At 42.8% G+C, this 21,824-nt stretch overlaps 1 protein-coding gene across 1 annotated transcript in view; it reads right to left on the bottom strand.

Moving 5' to 3' along the window:
* grid2ipb (glutamate receptor, ionotropic, delta 2 (Grid2) interacting protein, b) overlaps positions 1-21,824 on the bottom strand; it is a 37,876-nt gene that overhangs the window by 5,289 nt on the left and 10,763 nt on the right. The window contains exons 6-19 of the mRNA XM_023429294.2: positions 17,917-18,198; positions 15,360-15,445; positions 13,291-13,360; positions 10,582-10,734; positions 10,245-10,400; positions 9,227-9,378; positions 8,848-8,982; positions 7,515-7,600; positions 7,199-7,349; positions 6,282-6,583; positions 3,414-4,163; positions 1,909-2,061; positions 1,426-1,513; positions 814-891 (exon numbers count right to left, since the gene is read on the bottom strand). Of these exons, the coding sequence (XP_023285062.1) occupies positions 814-891; positions 1,426-1,513; positions 1,909-2,061; positions 3,414-4,163; positions 6,282-6,583; positions 7,199-7,349; positions 7,515-7,600; positions 8,848-8,982; positions 9,227-9,378; positions 10,245-10,400; positions 10,582-10,734; positions 13,291-13,360; positions 15,360-15,445; positions 17,917-18,198 (2,642 nt within the window). The remainder of the gene's footprint in view (positions 1-813; positions 892-1,425; positions 1,514-1,908; positions 2,062-3,413; positions 4,164-6,281; positions 6,584-7,198; positions 7,350-7,514; positions 7,601-8,847; positions 8,983-9,226; positions 9,379-10,244; positions 10,401-10,581; positions 10,735-13,290; positions 13,361-15,359; positions 15,446-17,916; positions 18,199-21,824) is intronic.

The following is a 21,824-nucleotide window of genomic DNA, read 5'->3' as shown; positions in this document are numbered from 1 at the left end:
AGCTCCTTTTCCTTCTCTCTTTTATTTCTTTTTTGAAGCACGTTGGACTTAAGCCTGATTACACGATCAAACGTTTTCTACTTCTTGGTATTCTCACACAGTGGATGAGCCGACAGCACAGAAGCAGATGTCTCTTCATGAGGAACAAGACTGAAAAGATTGCGAGCAGAGGACTCTCAGGTGAAATCAGTGTCTGTATTTGCAAAGCACATTTTCAATGTGTAAAAAGAGCCAGAAATCATTATGAGTTATGCGTTTGCAGTTGTGATCTTCAGACATCGTTGGCAAAAAATTGGTATTAAATCTCTTCTTTTTTTTTTTATTTCTTTATCGAAACTATTACATTTTATTAAACAACCGTTTCAGTCAAACTCCTTCATCAGGTATTTTAATGTTGCTTGACCAAAACAAAGATGTTGATAAATAAAAGATAAATTCACCATGAGTGCAGACAGTGTGTGGGAGTTGATTTTTTTGTTTTGTACTATTGCTTTTTTCTCTTGTCAGTTTACATGTGTGCAAAGACTCCTTCTCTTTTATTTTCTTTCTGTACGACATGTCCTCAACAAAGCCTGGGGTCAAAGGAGTTAAATTCACTGAGGACTGCAGCTCACTTTGGTGTTGCCCCGTGGTTCTCAGTCAAATTGTCCCTCAGTGTTTCGCACTTTATATTTAAAGTCAGAATTTTGTGCTTAAAGGTGAGAATTTAGTGATTCTGTTTTGCAAATTAAAACGAAAATTGAGCTAACGCGATTCTAAAATACTCTCAGGCGTGTGTGTGTGTGTGTGTGTGTGTGTGTGTGTGGTACTCACAGGCGTTGTAGGCTTTCTTATGAGACAGAATCTCCACCACGTCTTTCTTTTTAAAGTTCTCAGGAACGAAGGCTGGCTCTGGAGGAGAGACTGATAATTTTAACAACAGTGTGAGGATGTGTTCTCCAGGCACCGGGGGGTCAACACACACACACACACACACACACACACACACACACACACAGTGGATGAATGAGGGAGGTTGATGGGTTAATAACACAGCTCTGCCATTTGGATTGCTGGAGGCCAAAATGCTCCTTCACATTTCTTCAATAGATACAGGTGAGGTGTGTTTCTCCTCTGGCAGCGCCGTGTTATTACAGAGAAGAAGAAAAGAAGAGAGGGGGGGTGTATGGTGCCTTATGGAGAATGAACATGATGAGCAGATGAACGGAGCAGCAGAACATCATAACTGTGAAGGTACAAACAAAACAGAAGATGTCAATAGATAAACACACAGATTCACTTTGACTGTACACAAACACCATGATAATGAATTTGATGGAGTATTGTAATTTGTATGTCATTAATCATGATGTAAATGAAGATATGAAATGTTATCGATGATGACGGAGTGTGATCAACGCCGACCAGAAGCACAGAACAACTTACTGGATCTACGCTGGGTCCCGAAGTGCAGATCAAGGTCCAAGTACTTCACCATGTCAGTGAGCTTGTCGTAGTCCGAGTCCTCGCCCAGCTAAACACAGACAAGGACAACACACTCTGTACTCTCTAAAGACACAGTCGCGGTTTTGTTTCTTTAAACCCAGACATCAGACTTAATCCATGTCTGACAGGGTGGCGGAGATGAACAGAAAAAGTCTAAAAAAGAGCAGAGAAACCCAGCATGAATTCTAGTTACAAAAACAAGACTTCTGCTTTGATGCCACCATGACTCATCAGAGACACCACAGAGGAGATGAGTAGGTTTTTCCAAAAACGGGAAGAGAGATGTAGGAGGAGTGAGAAAACTCACAGCCAAAGTGGGAAGATTGTTGTTTACTGCATTTAAGAAATAAAAACAAGAGCCACAGCCTGAGACAGCGACTTCACCAAAGTGTAATGTGATTGGAATAAGAGCTCGACACTCACCTGACCCCAGATGGTTCCCTCGGAGTTCTCCACCTGCTCCCAGCGCAGCCTCTTCACACTCATGTGGTTGGTGTCCGAGGCGTGGTGGCCTGGCTTGGGCAGTGGAGGCGGATCACAGGGTGGGGGCAGGGGCGGAGGCGGAGGCGGTGGAGCCTTCGAGATAAAATTTATTTATTTTTTATTATTATATTTAATTTAATTTAATTGAGAGAATGTTCAATTAGGCTCGGACCTAAGACAACCAGCTGCACTGTGACGAACTGACGCTTGCTTTACATTTACCTTCTTTTTGTTGCACGCCTTTTAGAAACAAGACATATTTTGTTTGCCTTTCTCGTGCTTTTATTGTGTCTTTCTTGAGATGTGTGACAGGAACACAGTGAGTGAACCGCCAGCAGATGCAGCATGTTGTCTCTTCTGTCAAATCTCAACAAAGTCTTCTATTTATGTGTGAGCTCTGTATAATTTCAAAGACAGCAACAGATCTTTAGAGCGGTGCCTCCAACTCTTGTCTTTTTCTTTTTTTTTTCTTCCTGTGACATTTTTGTTGCTAGGTGCTCATTGCAGTGGCACTGCTGCACTGCACCACCCTGCACCACCCTGCACCACCCTGCACCACCCTGCACCACCTTGCACCACCCTGCACCCTGTCATTTTTTATGAATGAATGAATATCTCTCATGTGTCTCTCAAGTGCTAAGATCCTTTATTTTAGTAAATACAAGCAGTACAACATCGTTAAAAGTATTTGTTCAGAATAAATAGCTCATGTGATTGATATATCATTATAGCATTAGATTGTTAATGATGATGCATCAATTTGTAGATGGATTTTATTGTTGTAGCTGGTTGATGTGGAGCTAGTTTTAACCATTTTATGCCGTATACAGTTAAGCAGTTTAGTCCAGTGGTTGTGTGAAATATTGGATAAAAGGGAAGAAGGAAAAAAGGGAAGAGGGAGAGAAAGAGAAGTGATAGAGGAGGAGAGGAAGGGGGAAGAGGGAGGAAGGAGAAATGAATAAGAACAACAACTATTAAAATGCCCTATTTTAGTCACCTTTTTATTTATTTATTTATTATCTATTTTCCTAAATTTACCTGTTTAATTAATTTATTTTTTTCTTGAACAGTTATTTACAGTTGCTCTTTGATGTAACTGCTAATAAGTCACAGACATCTGAAACATGACAAAGGTCCCAAACTACACACTGCTTTTTCTGTAAGGGATCACAAGCCGAAAAAGCACATAATATGAAACCATATGTTTTTGTTTTTTTTAATATAAAATCTTAATCTGACATAAATCTAAAAATCTGAAAGTAGGTAGTACAGCTGTCAGACAGATGTAGTGAAGTACTTTCCACCACGGTGTCAAAAAGCCAAGATATAACAAAGTAGAAACTAAAGTTTAGAGCGTGTGATTATATTTTAATACTGGCATGATGCATACTGTTATATCAGTTGGATGCCTGATTATTAATTGACCAACTGTAAAGACGAGTTACCTGCTGTGACTGGTTCTCCTGTCGTGTGGTCTCATAAGTCTTAGTGTGACTGGGGAGGGTGGAGTGAGACGCTGGAGGCTGGGAGAGCAGGGAGGAGCCTGCGGGGCCTTGGCTCGTAGTCTGGGAGGTGCTGAGCTCCTGGAGGGACGGTGGCAGCGGGCCCTGGTAGCTGTGTTGGTGGTGGAGCTGGTGGTGCCTCTGGAGGACGAGCTGGCTCGGTCTCAGCACCTGAGGGGAGGGCTGCGGGGACGGCTGGCGGATAGGCTGGGGTTGGCTGAGCTGGCGCGGGAGGTAGCTGGGGCGGGACGGCTGGGAGGAGCGCAGTGTGGTGGTGTGGCCGTGTGACAGACGGGTGGAGGTGGCCTGGAAGCGCTGGTGAGTGTTCTCTGCTTCGTCTCTGGTCGGGAGCACTTTGTGTAGAGGAGAGCGGCTGGACAGGAGCGTCCTCGGAGGGGGCGGAGGTGGAGGGATGATGGGGTGGTGTGGCTGGAAGGGCATCCGGCTGCGGGGGATGTGCTCGGGGGAGAAGCGAACGGGTGGGACAGGGTCGATAAACTGGACAGGAGGGGGTATCAGAGACTGGAAGGGCGGCGGAGGTGGAGGACTCTGGGTGGGAGGAGGTGGGATCGGTTCAGATCCAGAGGAGTAGGAGGGAGAGGAGGCCTCATCGCTGCTACTGTGATCCTCACTGCTGCCGCTGCTCAGCTGCCGGGGCATGAAGCCCAGGTCCTGGTCCTCCAGGAAACTCATCTGTCGGGAGGAGAAGAGCACCATCAGACCTGACAGTCATAGCTCTCACCTCCATACACACTAATGCACAGCTCAAATAAAAAATTAAAAAATGCATTGTAGCTCTTTTAGATTTATAGTCCTGCTTATGATTCTGCTGTGATTCAGAGGAAATGGACATTTTTAGGCTCATTTAGGTTCTGAAGCAGAAACTTACTCTATTGTTGCTCCTATAACAAATGACAAATAAATGTCAGCTAAATATTTCAATTATAAAACTTAAGTTTTGTTATATTAACTGCTAAATCCTTTAAATTCACATATTATTTCTTTCTTATTTTCTTTTTTTAACCTTCTTATGGGGCAGAAAAGCAACAAAACAGAATGAAACAAAATACAAAAGGTGCTGATCTACAAGATTTTAAAACACATGCACTTAAATAGAATCAAAAATTACAATGTAATAATGAAAAGTAAAAATAATGAAAACAATAAAAAAAAAAGATCAGTTTTCAAATGAATGCAACCCAGTAACTTATGTACAATATGTATTCATCAAAACAAAGACAAAGGTGTAACACAGCTCTAATGTTTGTCTCATGATTTAACATCAGCCAGCACCTTATTAATAACCTTAGATTTCTATTCAGAGATATTCAGATATAATCAGACTCTATAACTGTATAACTGAGTATCATGTTTTACTTACAGTCACACCTCTTCTTCTGAAACCATGACAATCACCTTCAAATATCTGTTCATGTGACACAAGTGTTCATTGTAGCGCACATTAGAGTTGCTCTAATGTAAACATGCAGCTATGCACTACAACGTAATTACTACAGTTACTACAACGTAGATGTGGATCTGCTCAGTGTTTGATTAATAAGCAAATGCACAAACAGTAAGATTCTCTCTTATTGATGCTGTATGTAAATATCATAAACTGATAAACACACTTATAATTATATACAACATTTTAGCATCATCATCATCATCATCATCATCATCATCGCAGTGACTGTGAGACCATGACAGTCTCTACAGGGTTTTACAGTGCATCTCACATCATGTGGGTCAGGCTGCATGGCAGACCTGGGCCACTGCTGTACAGCGGCAAACAGGGAAATCATGACGTTTAAAGTTTTACTGGCATGAAATAGAGACCGCCAGTGGTTTTATACATAATCTCAGTTTTACTGAGGCATCACATTTATCTAATTTAAAAATGACTTATTTGTATATGATGGATTCAGCAGCTTTACATTTAAAATGGAAACACAGATTAGCGTCTAAGTTATTCCTTCCCCCATGATTCCTTGTGTGAATTGTTGGTTTCACTGAACCAGCGCCTGGGAGAGTTAGTAGCATGCTACTGCTAACGGCTAGGGAAACTGGGATCACAGGTGGCCTCAGGTAACGCTCAGTAGCATATTTAGCTACTTTATAGATTCTGTTGCTAACATCAGTGAGCTGATAAGCTACAATCAGTTCTTCAGGATTTGTCTTCTCTTATTTACACTCATGTTTAACAAATATATTTCATTTAGCTTGTTTGTAGGAGGAGCTACAAAAAGTTCTGTAACACTTGACACATCTTTATGTAGAAGCTGCACCATGTTATGTTCTCTATGATCCTGCTGCAACTCCTCAACCCAACCGGTCGAGGCAGAAAGCCGCCTGTCCTCGTCAAGTCAGAGAAGTGCCCTGAGATAACTTCTGCTAAGATTTGGCGCTATATTAATAAAAATTAAATTGAATTTAGCTAACACGAAGCTGCCTTAAGTTTGTTACAGGTATCCAAAGCCACTTCTTCATGGGGTCCTCCCATCGCTCGGGAGTAGAAGGCAGAGATGTGATAACGTTGTTCTGTGTGAAATGTGTCAGACTGTGTTTCCACTTCATTATGTTCCTAAAAAAAAAGCTCCAAGAGGAGGGAAGAGCCCCGTAGCATACCGCTAACTCTCAGAGTCGCCAGTTCAATGAAAGGAATAACCAAAAATTGAGCTGCTTAGTTTAACATATCAACATATTAAAAATACTAACAACTAAAAGCTTAAAATGGCATAAAAACAGGCATGTGCTGTGTGTGCATAATACAGATGGTGATGTGGTTGAATGGAGGTAGGTCTCGCTCACCTCCTCATAGTCGTTCTCCCCGGGCACGAAGTCGTCCACCAGAGTGACCCGGTGGCCGAGCTGCTCGCTCAGGGCGTCCAGGAACTTGTCGGTGTCCCGGCTGCGGGGCGGGCGGGAAAAGGTGAACAGCTTCTTGCGGCGGGTGAGCGTGTTGGGGTCGCTGTCCAAGTGCTGCGGGGAGGCGGGGGGGCTCTCCAGGCTGACGTAGGGGTTGGAGTCCACGCTGCTCTGGTGGTGGATCTCATACACAGGGGTGGGGAGAGGCTCCTTCCAGGACAGGGACAGGCCGGATTTACGGCTACCTGTAAAGAAAGGAAATCAAAGATTGCTGCTGCTGCTGCTGCTGCTGCTGGCGTCGGCAACGTTTTGACACTTACACCGCACGTGCTCACGCCGTCTGGTGCCGAGACTTTTTTTTTCATACTTTACATGACTTGGCTTGTACAATATATGATGCAACTTATTCCTTCCAGAAATAATCTGTGACATTCTTGGCCATGATGTCGCCTTGGGGATCATTTTCTTCTGGGAGGGAACCATGGCAACAAAAAGATAAACTGCAGGCTTATCTACACATACAGATTGTGGGATTTGAATGAGTTCTGTCTCGAACACATTCAAAAATCAGAGCTTCTTATGCCATGTTCACAGCATGATTTATAAAAGTTGTTGCTTCAACCATTGTGTGATTAAATCTAACATGACATGAACATGGCATCAGTCATGTACCGCCGAGGCCCAGAATCACACAGGTTTCATTTTTGAACTTTTCTAATTGTGCAAAATCTTGGACCTTGACGGCAGATGGCTGGGAGTCATTGATGAAAGCGTGTCTGACAGCATGTGTGTGTGTGTTGATTCTTGTATGTAGGTGAGTGTTTGGGCGGGTGTGTGTGTGTGTGTCAGCCCCAGAGTACCTGTGAGAGGGGGGAGTGTAAGGGGGGAGAGTGAGCGCCCGAAGGCCTCAGTCTGTCCCGGCCTCTCGGGCTCTGCTGAGGAGCCTCCCTGCAGTGGAGACACACTCTTCCCTGCGTACACGTTCTCCAGCTCCGTGTACACACCTGTCATCTATGAATGGAGGCATGACCAGCTGGTTAGCACACAGTACATTTGCTTTGAAGGTCTGCTGCTTTTAAGCATTTTAAGAAAATCAAATTTCATATCACAAGCGGACCTTCAAACAACGTGAGACCAGAGAGCACAGGTAACACGACCAGCAGCGGTTATACCTACATGACTGAGGTCAGGGGACTCGGGGAAGGAGGTTCCATCTCCTGACTGCCTCTCCTCCGGGCTCCCAGATTCATCGACATGAATTCCTGAAGCACAATAAAGCATGAACAGTGACACATGGAACGAAAAGCCTCCTCCATCCGTCAAACCTCCAGCCAAGAGAGAGGAGAGAGGATGAAGCAGAGCAGGAGAGCGTGGAGGAGCACGAGGCCAAAAGCTGGGCTCCTGGAGCACGAGTTAGCAATGGTAATGGAAAACAGGGGGAACTATGAATGAAATACTCGAAGCCTACAACAGCCTCAGATGGATAGAAATATGTGCTTTCGAATTAATAGTTTTTGGGGGCGCTTATGGAAAACAAAGACAGCTGAGATGTGGAGTTAATGTATGAACCGGCGATGCCTTCGAGTATCTGCAGAGGATTTGCTGAGAACGCTTGTTTTTCAGCAACATCCTGCTGCACGGTCTGTTCTCACTGTTACACACAGTCTCACCTGGGAGCTGACCAGTGCAAACTCAGCTCTTATTACTGAGTTCTGAGCGGTTCAGCCGGAGCCGGTGGGGGCTAGATGCCTTGCTCAAGGGAATATTACCAGTACAGGAAAGGAGAGGCTGTGTTACTCACTTACTGTCTCTACCTCGAGTTTACTCCTATTATATGTCCTGGGATTCCAACACAAAGAAGGACGCAACAACACTGAACACTGAATTAATAATAAGAAGGGGATTTCAATAGACATAGATAAGCTTTCATATGCATATGCAATGCAAACTTTATTACTATAATACTATGCTATATACTATATTACACATTATAGGATTCTTTTCAATTTCTGTTATATATAATAGCTATTATATAATAACAGTACTCACTTATTTTATAGTTTGTGTGTATACATTATTTTTATTTTCTTATCCCTCAGCCAGTCGCTTGTGTAACATGTACATTTCTGCTCTGGGATCAATAAAATCTTTTTTTATCTTAGAGTAGAGGACGAAAAAAAAAAAAAAACCACCACCGCCAACGAAAGTGCGGTTTGTTGAAGATTTTATATTCACTGGCAAATACTGTTGTCAGGTTGGATTTTAAGAGACGCAGAGGGAAAAAAGAGATGATGACTCGTCAGAGCAAAAAGACTCAGTTCAGGTGGGAGTGTCTTAAATTTCCATTTTGGTGGGAAGTTTTTAATCCAGGGAAAAAGCTGGAAAGCTACTGAAATGTTGGACTAAACTTCCCCCTGGAGATGCATGATAATAGTTCTGTGCTACAGATCAATAAAACCTTGCTCGTCAGGAAGGAAATGCTCTTGCTTTGGATGTTACGGCAGCGTACCCATTCCCAGGTGAGTCCCGATGATGCAGTCGTCAGAGCTCCTCTCTCGGACGATGCCGCGGTACGACGTCCCCGTCACGCGCATGGAGCTGCTCCGCCGGTGGTGCTCCGGACCTGCGTCGGGCTCTAACACTGCTGCAAAACACACACAAACACACACTCAGCGACACTTTATTTATTTATATTTTAAGATTATTATGCACAGCTGCTCCTTTGTGTCCGCTTTAACAATAAAAAGAAAAAAACATTAAAATGCATTATAAAAGTTTAATTTTTTAATTTAATCAACCATCTTTAAGTGATTGCCTGCTCATATATATATATATATTCATATTTTTAACGAGTGCAGATAATCTCCATATTGGATGTTCTAACTCACCACTGCTCTTGAAACCCAGGAAGCGTGACAGTTTGCCCTGGCAGCGCTCCTGTTCGTCGTAGGTCAGTAGCTGGTAGATGAACTGCCAGATCAGCTGTTTGGCTGGAGTGTCCAACACTGGAAACACGTCTACTATAAGGGTGTCCACGTTCCTGCATACACACACACACACACACACACACACCCATACATGTAATCCTTATGTAACACATGTGCTGCTGGGTAATTGACTGTCATTTGATGTAAGGATTTGGCTTAGATCTATATCCTTTGCATCTGTGAGGACACATATAGCTGAGGATGAAAACAGATTATAAAAAAGGTAGGCGGATAACAGAGATGTCAGTTACGCTAGGATTCTCGCCTCTGGGTGTTTATACTGTATGCATGTACAGTAGAATTCAGTTGCTTTTTTTTTTCTCCTTATAACCCTGGTGCATCACGTTTGCATCATCTGCAGAGCTAAATCACCATCCATCTCTTCTCTTCATCCTTTCATACTCGAGGAAATGTTATCCCTGCTTCCCGCTCAGCTCTGCGCATCTGTGTCTTCATTGCTTGTCCGCTCTACATGCATCAATCTCTGTTTTTATCTCTGTCTTCTTCCTGCATTAAGAACATCCTTAACAGCTAGTTTTCTTTCAGTATTACCGCACACACGAAGTGTAACAGATGCCGATAACTGAACTTAAAGCCACGTTCTGCACTTACTGCTTGGACCTGCCAACCGCCACGAGAGCTGATGCTCCCAAGTGAAGATGGCGATTATAATAATAACCAAACATGCTGAAAAATAATGCTATGAATTTCTAACTTTTCAGAAACCTCTGGAAGAAAGAAATACACCCTCAAGCAGCTGCTTCTCTCCTCATTCCCATCCCTCTGCTCTGTTCCATCTGTTTCACTTCCATCGCATTAGTGCAGGCTGGAGTCCAACACGTCTCTGACTCCACGTGGATCCCTTCATCCTCTTTGTCTACTTCCATGTACAGACCCCTCATCCCTCCATCCCACTGACCTGTGCTGGAAGAAAGTCTCCAGGGCCTTGCAGACTGTGTACCTCTCCTGGATGGTCAGCAGGTGCTCCAGCTGCTGGCTGAAGGTCCGCCCGTGGACTTTGATGCTTGGTGGAAGAATCTCGGCCACCCACTGCAAAGAGCTGAGGGCCGGAGACCTGGACAGCCGAAACAGTGGGATATCATCACCTTGTTTTCCATGTATACATTCACACTTCATGTATTTAAAAGTGTCAGTGTTGTTGCCAAGAGGAGTCTGATGTTAGGTTCTTTGTTTCAGCAGCTGAGGACACGTGGAAATGCCAGTTCAAAATGTCAGGTTTGTCGGTGTGCACTGACCTAGAGCGTGGTAACGTGGCGGGGGCCAGGCCAGGAGACTCCTCGGGGTCGGTCTGGTCTGAAGAGTAATCTGACGGACCCTCCTCCACCACCAGAGTGGGCATCGCCCCGCTGCCCTGCAGCATGGACACCACCTTCTCATGGGAACAGTTCCTACAGAGAGAGAAGACAATGTGAGTGAAGGTTGTAACTAATAAACCATGATTTCTTTTTATCTAAATAATTGTAAAGACGTAAAATCATCCAGTAATTTCCAATAAAAAAAGGCAAATATTACAAAAATAAACAGAACTTTGTGCAGCAGCAGTGTATTTTTTTACTCTCCTATCCTGCTAATCATCCTGTGACCCCTCACATTTATTCTGCGACTCACTGTGGGGGTCCCAACTGGAAAAAAAACATCCTCCCACGCAAAGTGTTGATACAGCTCCCATGCCTCATAATAATATACTATGAATATTTATAGTCACTTAAAATGTAACTGTATAACTGTGATCTTGTGACCAAAGTCTCACACTAATGAAGACTGTGAGATGCTGTTAAAAGTTCTGAAAGGACCTTTGAGCGGAAACGATCTGTGCTGTAATTATAAACTGTTTCACTGTGCAATAAAAAACAAACAAACAAACAAGATTTCCTAAATGAGATGGATAATGAGAAAATAATTAATTTTCAGAGAATCCTATGAAATCATGGAAAAGACACATAATCACTTGTCATCACCACAGAGAACTAAATATTAATAAAGGAACAAATAACAACAAAGTCAGGCTGTGAAATGTTTTGCTTCCTTCGATTAAATCTGCCCCGCAATGTGTCGACTGCTGCAGGAGTCTCTGTGAGCTGCAGTCCGCACTTACTGTTACACCATGGGACAAAAACTAAGTCATCTTATTCTTTACATCATCTACAGTCGACATAGTCTCAGCCACAACGCGACTGTTGGGATAGAAGATATCATTTTCAGGTTTTAATACACCTGAGGTGAGGACTGTACAAAGTGCTTCAATCAATATCGTAACTATCTCGTTTTGCACATTTCAGTAGATGTCATAGACCATATGTTCACTTTGTAAACAGCTCCCACATATCATGTACTTTATTTTCTTCCTCTCTCCGGTGAACAACTCCCACTGTTTTTCTGATCACCTCCTACTGCTGCAGCACCGTGTTATCAGGGGGAGCAGCGACATTATACAGCGCCAATCAAATCAGTACATCAGGCAGCCATGGGAACAGCTCTGCAATTCCTCTATCACATGGCTATCAAGGTGGCAGGGTGAGTAATACTGTTTCTTCACGCAGCATTGGATATGTTGGCTGATACGCTGGTTGGTAGACTCCATTTGCTGAGCCTGGAAAGGTACCATTCAATTTCATCCATGATGAATTTCTTATCTGCACTCCCACACTCGCTCTCTGAAAATCCAGAGGCTGAAGGTTAAGAAGTTGCGAAGTCCACGTAAAAAAAAAAAACTACCACGACTCCTACAAGAAAAGTTCAGTTTACATAAAAGCTTGTGTTCACACACACGTCGTACCTGCAGAGACACGTGCAGAGAAAGGTTAATTAAAGCCAGTGTCATGTAGTGTTCTCGCCTATTGATCTGAAATCTAACGTATCTGTTCATACGTTAGATTTCCTTCCGGATCAGTTTCCTGTTCAGTACATCGTCTACTGTACGTCAGGCTTTAGCCACGCTAGCAGCACCGCTGTAGGGATGGCTACGTCTGTCGGACTGTCCGGACTATCGTTTATATAACTGCTGGATGAATGTGCCATTAAAATCTCGCTTGCATTTGTGTGTTCCCTTAATGAGGAAATCTTTTTATTTAAATTAACATTGTAGTGCAAAAATTGCTGTTATCTTCTCCATTTTATAAATATCCATTGCAATTTCCATCCATGTACTTAAAGTTTCATGATGAATTTTAATCTCTCTTAAACTGTTGACTGTTTTTCCTGTAGCGCCACCACCAGGTCAAACTTTCTATGTCTGATACTTTGGTTTGACACACGACCAAATACCTGCCAAACCACTGGCATTCCCACCTGCTGTGTGATTACTGAGCTTTGTGTCTGGTGCTACTGTATTTACTAAGATGGGGAGCATTGTAAACTGTTAGCACTGCAGTTGTGAGCATGTTAGCATGCTAATGTTAGTATTTACCTCAAAGCACTGCTGTGCCTAGGTACAGCCTCACACAGCAGCTAGTATGGCTGTAGACTGTTTGTAAATTGTATTTGTCTCTACAGTGAAAACTTCCATCCATTCTGGCTCTTTCCACTGTCACAACAAAGAAGACTTCGATGTGATCATAAATTTTGTAAAGCAACATATTTTTGAGGGTTTAATTCGGGCCTGAGTCTTCCATTTCCTCCTGAGAGGGACTGACAGGAAGCAGAGCGCAACGTACAGACTGTTTCAAAACTCAGCTAAGAAACAGTGAAAAAACGATGACAGAGGAACTATGAAAAAAATCTAATAAAAGCTTCATGTGCTCTGTAATGTCTGTAATCTGGCACTGTGAGAGATGTTTTTATACTGGCAGCAGATGGTTTCTCCTGGAGACAAACAAGCCCTGATATCCTAAGTTCAAGAACTTGGACAGTGGGCAAAGACAAAATACCACTACTACTGCTGCTAATAATAATAATAACAATAATAATGATGATAATAATAACTATGTTATCCATTAAAGACGAACCTCATGTCCAGTCCATTGAGGAAGAGGATACGATCGCCTGGTTTCAGTCCACATTCCTCAGCAGGACTATCTGAGAGGGAGACAAAAGATGGAAGACAAACACACATCAATCAGAGAGTGACAAACCAAACCCTGGCAGCAGCTAACAAGGTGCAGCGAGCATACGGGCTCCACAGGGAGAGATGGTGACTAATGCGATGCCGTCAATCTGCGTGTGACACCCAACAAAGCCCATCAACAGTTGAGATGATCACCGTGCTAAATCTTATTACGTAAGGAAACAGTGCTGTCAAAACAATCTCCGCTAGAATCTGTTCTGACTGCGCTGCACCCGTCCGCCGTCGCCTCCTCATCTGTCAACTCGCTGCTCGCTTTCCCTCACAGTGAATGCCATGTCATCTTTTTTTATTTTTATCTTTTTTTATTTTTTTTTTAAAACCAAAGTTTGGATGTAACAAACTCCTAATGGGATGATGTAGTGTGTGTGTGTGTGCAGGTTTGGGCGCATTCGCAGGCCACGAGAAAAAGATTTCATATCGTGGAGCTTGTGGTTTTCCTGGTTATCGATACAGGATCTGTGTTCAGATCACGATGAGACACATGCTGTCCACCCCCACCATCTCCACATCAACCTCCATAAGGCCCACTGAGTCAGCCCGCTCTGGCCGCTTCAGCACATGATGGTGGGAGATGATGGTGGGCGGGAACGGTGCCGTCATCATCAAATACACACACACCTCCCTCTACACCGAGGAATCTAGCCAATTCCCTCAAGAGCAACTTCACAGCTTCTCTTGTCTCCTACTTTTATTTCACAAAGCAATAACAGTTAATTAAATAACCTTTAACTGCTGGAAATTTAAAAAAAAAAAAAAAAAGTAAATTAAAGTAATTAAAATGTTCACCAGAGGCTATTTGTAGAAATGACCCCCCAAAGTTTGATTATCACAGTAATAATTGTAAAGCAGTAAGTCATATGTTATATGGACTACAGTTAAACTGAGCTTACTACTTAAGAATTTAAGCAATATAAAGTTCTGCATTGCTGAGACACACCTGAGGGAAGCTGATATTTATGAATTAAACAAACAAAATACAACGTGTTTATTAGTGAGCTTTAGTGGTGCTGGTGGATTAATCACCTCTGGACAGAGCCAGCTGTTCCCAGTCTTTATGAAAAGATATCTCCTCGTCTGTAGCGTCATATTTATCAAACTGATGTGAGAGAGGTATCAATCTTCTCATCTGATTCTCAGCAAGAAAGTGAAGAAGGGAACGTCCCAAAACATCAAACTTTACTTCTGAGAGACATTATTTGGATTCTTCTCTATAATGGCAGCTGTTGTCACACCTTGGTTGTTTGTTGTGAAATGAGGTTTACATTACAGAGAACATACAGTTCATGCTCCTCTGTGGCGTCCATTAGGTAAAACTGAAGAAATGAAAAGAAGTCAATCTGAAAACAAGGAAGCGTTTCTGGGATTCTGTTACAGCAGATTTTTACCTGGCAAAAGTATTTAGTATGAAATTGTGATAAAACTATGTGATGCTTATAGAAGCCCTTAATTATTTTAGAACTCATTTGCAAGAGGTTTTACATTTTTTGCGCCTAGAAATCAACACGACTAATATATTCCCAAACTCTGGAGCCGAGCGTTCGCCGAGAAAAAAGACAACATGAAAGCAGGATGTAAAAAGCTCCAACTCCAGAGAGAAATCAGTGTAAAATCCCTGAATGTAACATCACTGACAACTGTAAGTGTGTGTTACAGCACAGCACAGCACAGCACAGCCTGTTCTGAGTGTTTTCCTCTTAACATTTTATTGGTGAGTCAGACAAATCCACTTCCTGGTACACTCATAGTCACACACACAAACCACCTCCTGATCACCTTCAACCCCCAGCGGCTGGCACCACAACAGACTCACCCACATAAAATACATCCTCCCCTCCCTCCCTCCCTCCCTCCCTCCGCCAGCCGACACAGGACAATGTTTTGTTCAAACCACCACACAGAGTGAGGAGGCGTCTCTCAGGGCCGTGCTGGTTTTTAATAGAGGAGCGGTACCTGGGATAACGGAGTCGATGCAGACGGGAGCGTGACCTCGCAGCGTGAAGCCAAAGTTCTTCTTGCCCCTGTAGACACGAACGATCCTGAGGGAGAGACGTAAATGGGTCGTGAGATGAAAGAGTGAACATCTGATTTACGGAGTCATGACACTAATTCAATTTCCTTCACACTGAAATAAAAATACGTTGAGCTGATATCATTATGTACCTCTTTTGCATCACTAATGGAAAAAAAAAGCCTGTTATGCCACAATCATATGACCTTTAACTGAAGAATACATTTACTCCACACCTCTCCATTCAGAACAATACTGCAGTTTCTTTTTCACGGTGACACAAAACACACGGTTCAGTGCAGCGCTGAAACAATTAATTCTATCTTAAAAAAGGATGATTATTATTATTATATTTATTTGTTTAAGTGATTTTTCCAGCTGGAAGTCAAACATTTGAAGCTCCAGCTGTTCTTCTTCTTCTCTGTTTTATTTAAATGTAAATTGAATTTGAGTTGTGGAGAGTTGGTCAACGACGACAAAAACAACCTGAAGATGTTGTTTTGTGTTAATTCATGTGCAAAGTGGCAGTCTCAAGTCATTCCTAAACTTCCTGTTTCAAGTAGAAATACATCACATTAGAAAAACAATCCAACATTTAAAAGCTGCTTCTGTGTAATCTCAAGTATCTCCAGTGTCTTTCTTTGGCTTCAGCTACCTCTGATTTTTGGTATGTCGTTGATGAAACGATGAATTAGTTATTACAGCTGTTGTCAACCCACTAACCAGTTAATCGTTTTAATTGTCAATCATTTAACCACGCTGATGCATAACAGCCTTCCTGTGAATGGACGGGCAGCACAGCTGTCTCTGGAGGGAGCGCTCACTCACTGCTGTTTACGAGGCTGTTTGTGCTTCACTTTTGTTTTGGTTTGTCACTTCCTGTTGGTGGGAGTCTGAACAAGTGGAGACATGATGCTCTTTTTTTTTTTTTTTTTTCTCCCTGCAATCCAATTTAGTGATTTAGTGCAGCTTCCACCTCGTCTCCACATCACTCCACACATCTCCATGTGTGTTTTACTGCAGCTTCTGGCGCTAAATTAAAAAAATCTTTCAGGACACTCTCCACATAGAAAACAAGCGCTGACATTTTGCTGATGGTGGCACTTCACTCTCATTCACCCCCCCCCCCCCCCCCGAGGAACACACACTGGAGCCACCCATTACATCAAAGATGAGGCACACTTGCAGCACGTTGCCATGGAAACGACTCAAGGCAACACTGCCTTGATATGTAAACAGGGGGGGGGTGAAAAAAGACAAAAACGAGGGGGGCAGAGAAAACAGACCAATGTATTGTTTGATAGCTGCTGTTACTGTTATGTAAGATAAACTAAATGCAGATGGGTGCATTCTGTGCTGTGTGTGTGTGTGTGAGGAGGGTGTTGCGGAGAGCAGCATCAACCTTGAGCACACTTGACAAACTGCGTCTATATGACTATCGGGCTCCTCAAGGCCTCTCCTGCCTCTCACCAAGTCAACACCAGCTGCGCTTCACACTTTTACATGATGTCACATGAAGTCAGTGAGCACGCAAAAAAATATTACATAACAACCCAAAGAGAATCAATCAGCCACTGCTGAATGAAATCCACTGGGACATCAGCAACCGGCACATTGTGCACCAGCTTCAATATTGACCTGAGGAGACAATTGCCAATCTATAGTGATTGATTTTGATTATCTTCATCAATAGGCTGTTTGTAGTTGTAGTAAAACAATCACATCTGTGGGAGGAGTCATTAAAATAAAAAGTTATATCTATTTATTTGAAAATGATTAAAACTTATCTATCTATCTAGTTACTGTGGAGACACAACAGAGTTACACAACACTCTTGGAGTGGGAGTGGGTGGGGGGGTTACTCAGGGATGCATGCAGCAACACTTTCTTATTGTGACTGTGCCACTTTAACCATACGACGTAATCTCTCCCCCTCAACACAATCAGTTTGTCTCTTGTTGTGTGACCTGTCAATATGTTCACACTTGACATGTTCAGCTTCACATTATTTTCTCTCCCATGTGGATGAAGACAGATCTTGGGATTTAGTTGGCTGGCTTAGTGTGGGAGTGTGGGAGTGCACTGCCACCCCGTGTAATCCTGCACTAAACCCATTTGTGCTGTTATTAATTGGACAGTCGTGTAATCAGTGTGTTGGTGGGTGGAGGCTGAGCCGGAGAGGTGGAGCGGTCAGGGGCTCTGAAACGATGCAGATTTAACATGTTGAATAGTTGGAGGTGGCAGAAATAGAAATACTGTACATCTGAACACTGTCTCTGACTTACACTGTACGCTATAAAAACATGATTCTTATACACATAGATTTTGCATTTCTTAAGTTCAGACACTGTATGAGAAAATACCTTGTCCCCTGATTCTGATATGTTTTCAAAACTACTCTAAATATCTGAATAAGGAAGTGAATCATCGGCTGTTGCATTATGTGTTGAGATTAACCTGTTGGCAGCCTGAATTCCCATCACACACACGTCTGCTCACCTCTGATTCGGTCCAATGGGGGGATGTGCTGGTACCCCAGAGACGGACTTCCTTAAGCCCCTGTCTCTTTCTCCCTCACCCCTCCCTCCGGGTTCTCCTCCATCCCTGGGCACGGAGCTGGCCCGTTTGGACCCGTGGCGGCGCTCGGAGTGATCCTCGCTCCGACTGCGCCGCACTCTGCCGTGAGGCTCGCTGATGCTCTTGCTGCGGCACAGCCGGTTGATCACGTTCTGGGAGACAGCCTCGTCGAAGCGCTGCCGGTGCTTCTTCGGGATGAAGATCCTGGCAAACATGGTGGCATGTGAGGGAAATAAATGAGGGGTGATATAAGTTCGTCTGTCCACAAGAGTTGCCTCAGAATTAAAAAAACAAAAAAAGAAAAGAGCAGGAAAGAGGATGGATCTACATCACAGATCCACCTCGACCCATTCTGAAAGCGCACAGTCCATAATCAAAAATCTTGGATTTCCAGTGAAATAAATCAAACATCCAGCATCATCATCGATTTCTACCGAGATAATCTTCACAATCCAAGTCCACGCCAAATTCAAATCAACAGGCTTCCTCCTTCAGCACTCAGACTCAAAGACAAGAAAAGGAAAAAAAACGCTTGTGATGGACGGATGACGTGGAGGAGACTGCTGTCCCCAGAGAGGAGATAAGAAGAGAAGTTAAATGGGAAGCCAGAGAGAAAAAGATCTTGCTCTGAGGAGAGACAGTGAGGAAACCTTGGCATCACTCGCTGCTCGCTGGAGTCTCACTGCTGCAGCGTGAGGTTTCAGAGCCAGAATACAGCAGGAGAAAAAAGGTGTGGGAGTGAGCGAGCATGGGATTTCTCCTCTGCTCTCTCTCTCTCACTCTCTCTCTCTCTCTCTCTACAGTATCTCACTCTCTCGCTCTCCTACACTTCCGTCCACGCCTCACCTCTGTGTCACTTTGTCAGAGTGAGCACTGAGCAGGAAGCTGGCATCATCTACTCGACCTCGGACCTTAACAATTTTCACATTTTAATACTTTAAAGTTTTCCAGCTTTATGAGAGAGAGGCATCATTAACCGAATGAAAAACAGCACTGAGTAGGTGGATAGGTTTTTACTATATTAATCATTCTCTTTTCAGTTGTGAAGAACAATAAACAGGCAGCTTTATCCTGTTCAGATGAAGCTGTTTTCACTCAATTTTCATTCAAACGCCACATTTCTCAGATCTTACGCTTTCTTTATTTTAACAACAGAAGCCAAAGTTTTAACGTTAAACACAAACAGCCTCATGAAAAACTTTACCAAAATAAATCTGACTGATTCAACTCCGAAAACGATCTGATTAAAGAAGATTTTAAGAAAAAATCTGACTTGACGGTTTTCAGTACTCGCTGCTACAAACACGTTTTAGTCTGTACGGGGAAAAGCAGTGAGGTTCCATGTTGAACTGTAGACTACAAACATACGTTTCATGGCACAATAATCTTGCTAAGAGATAAGTGTGTTCTGTACATGCTGTGCTGTCCACCCCTCCACACACACACACACACACACACACACACACACACACACACACCATTAAACCACATTAACATTAAAACCAGTTACTGGTTTTAATTCGCACACACACTTTCTAAAACTATACCTGTGGGGATATTCACACTGTAACAGTACTATGAGCCAACTGGCCAAGATCATCTTATTTTTTATTTTGGAGGCTTTATTGTGACAACAATGAATATGTTCTCATCAGAGGGAAGAAACAAGAGCCTACAGGAGAATACACAGTATAAACACACAGCATGTCACATATGTTAACACCACGTCTTTTTCCAAAACCGGACCCAAAGGAAATGTAGAAAATTCATACTGCACTGTTTAACCAACCCGACGTGTCAGAAGAGGCAGAAGTTAATTATTTGATTCCATGTTTGTTGAATCACAGCGACGTTAAGATCCAACTGAGAGCTGAGCTCGAGCACAGATTCGCACAAACAAGCGTTTTTTGATTCCCGCCTACACCAGTCTGTTGTGATCTGACTGGCTGATCTGCCGCTGATCTGCTGATCAGATGAATCAGCCACCAGCAGACAGGCGGCAGCGCGGTCTGTGCACAACAGCACCAGGCGAGTAATTAGCGACACACGCGCCGAGAGAGAGAGAGAGAGAGAGAGACAACAGCTACCACTGTACGTGTCCACAAGAAGCTAATTAAGCTGCGTAAAAACAACTATGACAGCTAAATAAGGCAATTAGGACACACTTATTGTACAGCGAGAAGGAGAGAGAGACAGAAAAAAACAACTTCACAACAAACGTGAGGCCTGTCTGCTGCTCATTTCATTATCCAGACTTGTTTACTATTTCTTGCATTTTTATTAAAAGGTATCTGAGTAAATACAGAAAACCTTCAGCCCTGTGCTGTTTTTATAGTTTATAGCAAAAATAAATCTGGATGTGTGGAACCCAAAAGGTCACAATGACACGAGTCACATGTATGAAGGGAAAAAAAAAACTGCGCATCAGATGTGCACTGTTTCAGGGGGTTAATTGAAATAGAAGAGAATCAAATAGATCCTGATCCATTCTCTCTCTATAAGGCCGATACCAGTTCAGATAACCAGCAGTTTAAAAACTTCAACAACGATGCAACAACTGTGTAATGGCAGCGCTGTTCTCCACTGACCTTTGGTGTTTCTGCACAGCAATTTCTTGTCAGTTTCAGATCTCATGCTACTCTACATTTAATCTGTGTTCATATTTTGCTAACCAGGTAAAAACAAAAAAAACACTATTCATTACTTTTTGATTTTTAAAGATAGTTAACTTTTTTTTTTTTTTTTATCAAACTTCTGGGGAACTAATCTCATCGTGTGTTGTAGGCGCTGCCAAAAGGTTAGTCTGTAATAAAAATAGACACAACACACTGCAGGTGAGCTGAAGTCTACTGCTACATACTGAAAGTAATCAGATACAGTCCCGTGCAAGGTTCTACATCACGGATCTGTTGAGTGAAAAGGTTTAATATTCCAAACCTAAAAAATCTGACATTAGTTTTTTTCCCCCCAGTGGCAGAATGAATGAACAACACGCTGCTGCTCTCTTCACAGGAGCTCTCCGTTCAGCACCACCACAACAACAACAACAACAACAACCACAACAACAACACAACGACAACAACAACACAACGACAAAAGAGCAGCGACGCAGCAGCCTGTCATTTTGCTCCTGCTTGAATTATCGTGTTTATTACGCGATTTTTTAATGGCTCACAGCAGCTGCAGTTTTACAGCCATGTGATTAAAGCAGCCAATTAAACTTAAGCTTTCGAAGATCAATTTAGAACTGCTGAGCCTGTCATCAAGTTTATCTCACATTTGGCATTTTTTATTGAGACAACTTTAACAGAAAGCCTTGTCTGAGAGACCTGGGCGTTCAGGTGGAGAGCGTTTTATGTATAACAGTATCAAGTTATGATGATTGGAGGTGTAGGATCTTTGGGATGAGCGGTTCAATTTTAATGTAGGGCAATTTTATTTATTTTAAATTTTAAAACATTTTTTTACCCCTTGTGTGAAAAATAACAATTATATTTCCAAAGGCGTCTTATCTTCACCCAATTTTCCATGTTTAGCAGCAGAATTGAATCATTTGAAAGATGTTATAAGGGAATAAAAATCTACACATAGCAGCTTTAAGTTACCTGCGATCCTAAAACACACACTATTTATTTAAATGTGTTTGCTATGACTCGTTTTAGCTCAGCTGCCACTTTTAACAAATGGTGGGTGTCTCATTTTTGGGACAAAATCTTTTCAGTAAAATATATAGGCCACATATTCTTAGCCTGCTGTCACTGTCGCTGCAGATTGTGATCAGGTTTGAGATGTACTTGCATCTGACTGCAGTCTGAGACGCTGTTGACTGA

This window comes from Seriola lalandi, unplaced genomic scaffold (assembly GCF_002814215.2).
Source record: "Seriola lalandi dorsalis isolate HSWRI2012SDOR001 ecotype SW California unplaced genomic scaffold, Sedor1 jcf7180002054892, whole genome shotgun sequence".
NCBI lineage: Eukaryota > Metazoa > Chordata > Actinopteri > Carangiformes > Carangidae > Seriola > Seriola lalandi.
This window is presented reverse-complemented; position numbering and strand designations above follow the sequence as displayed.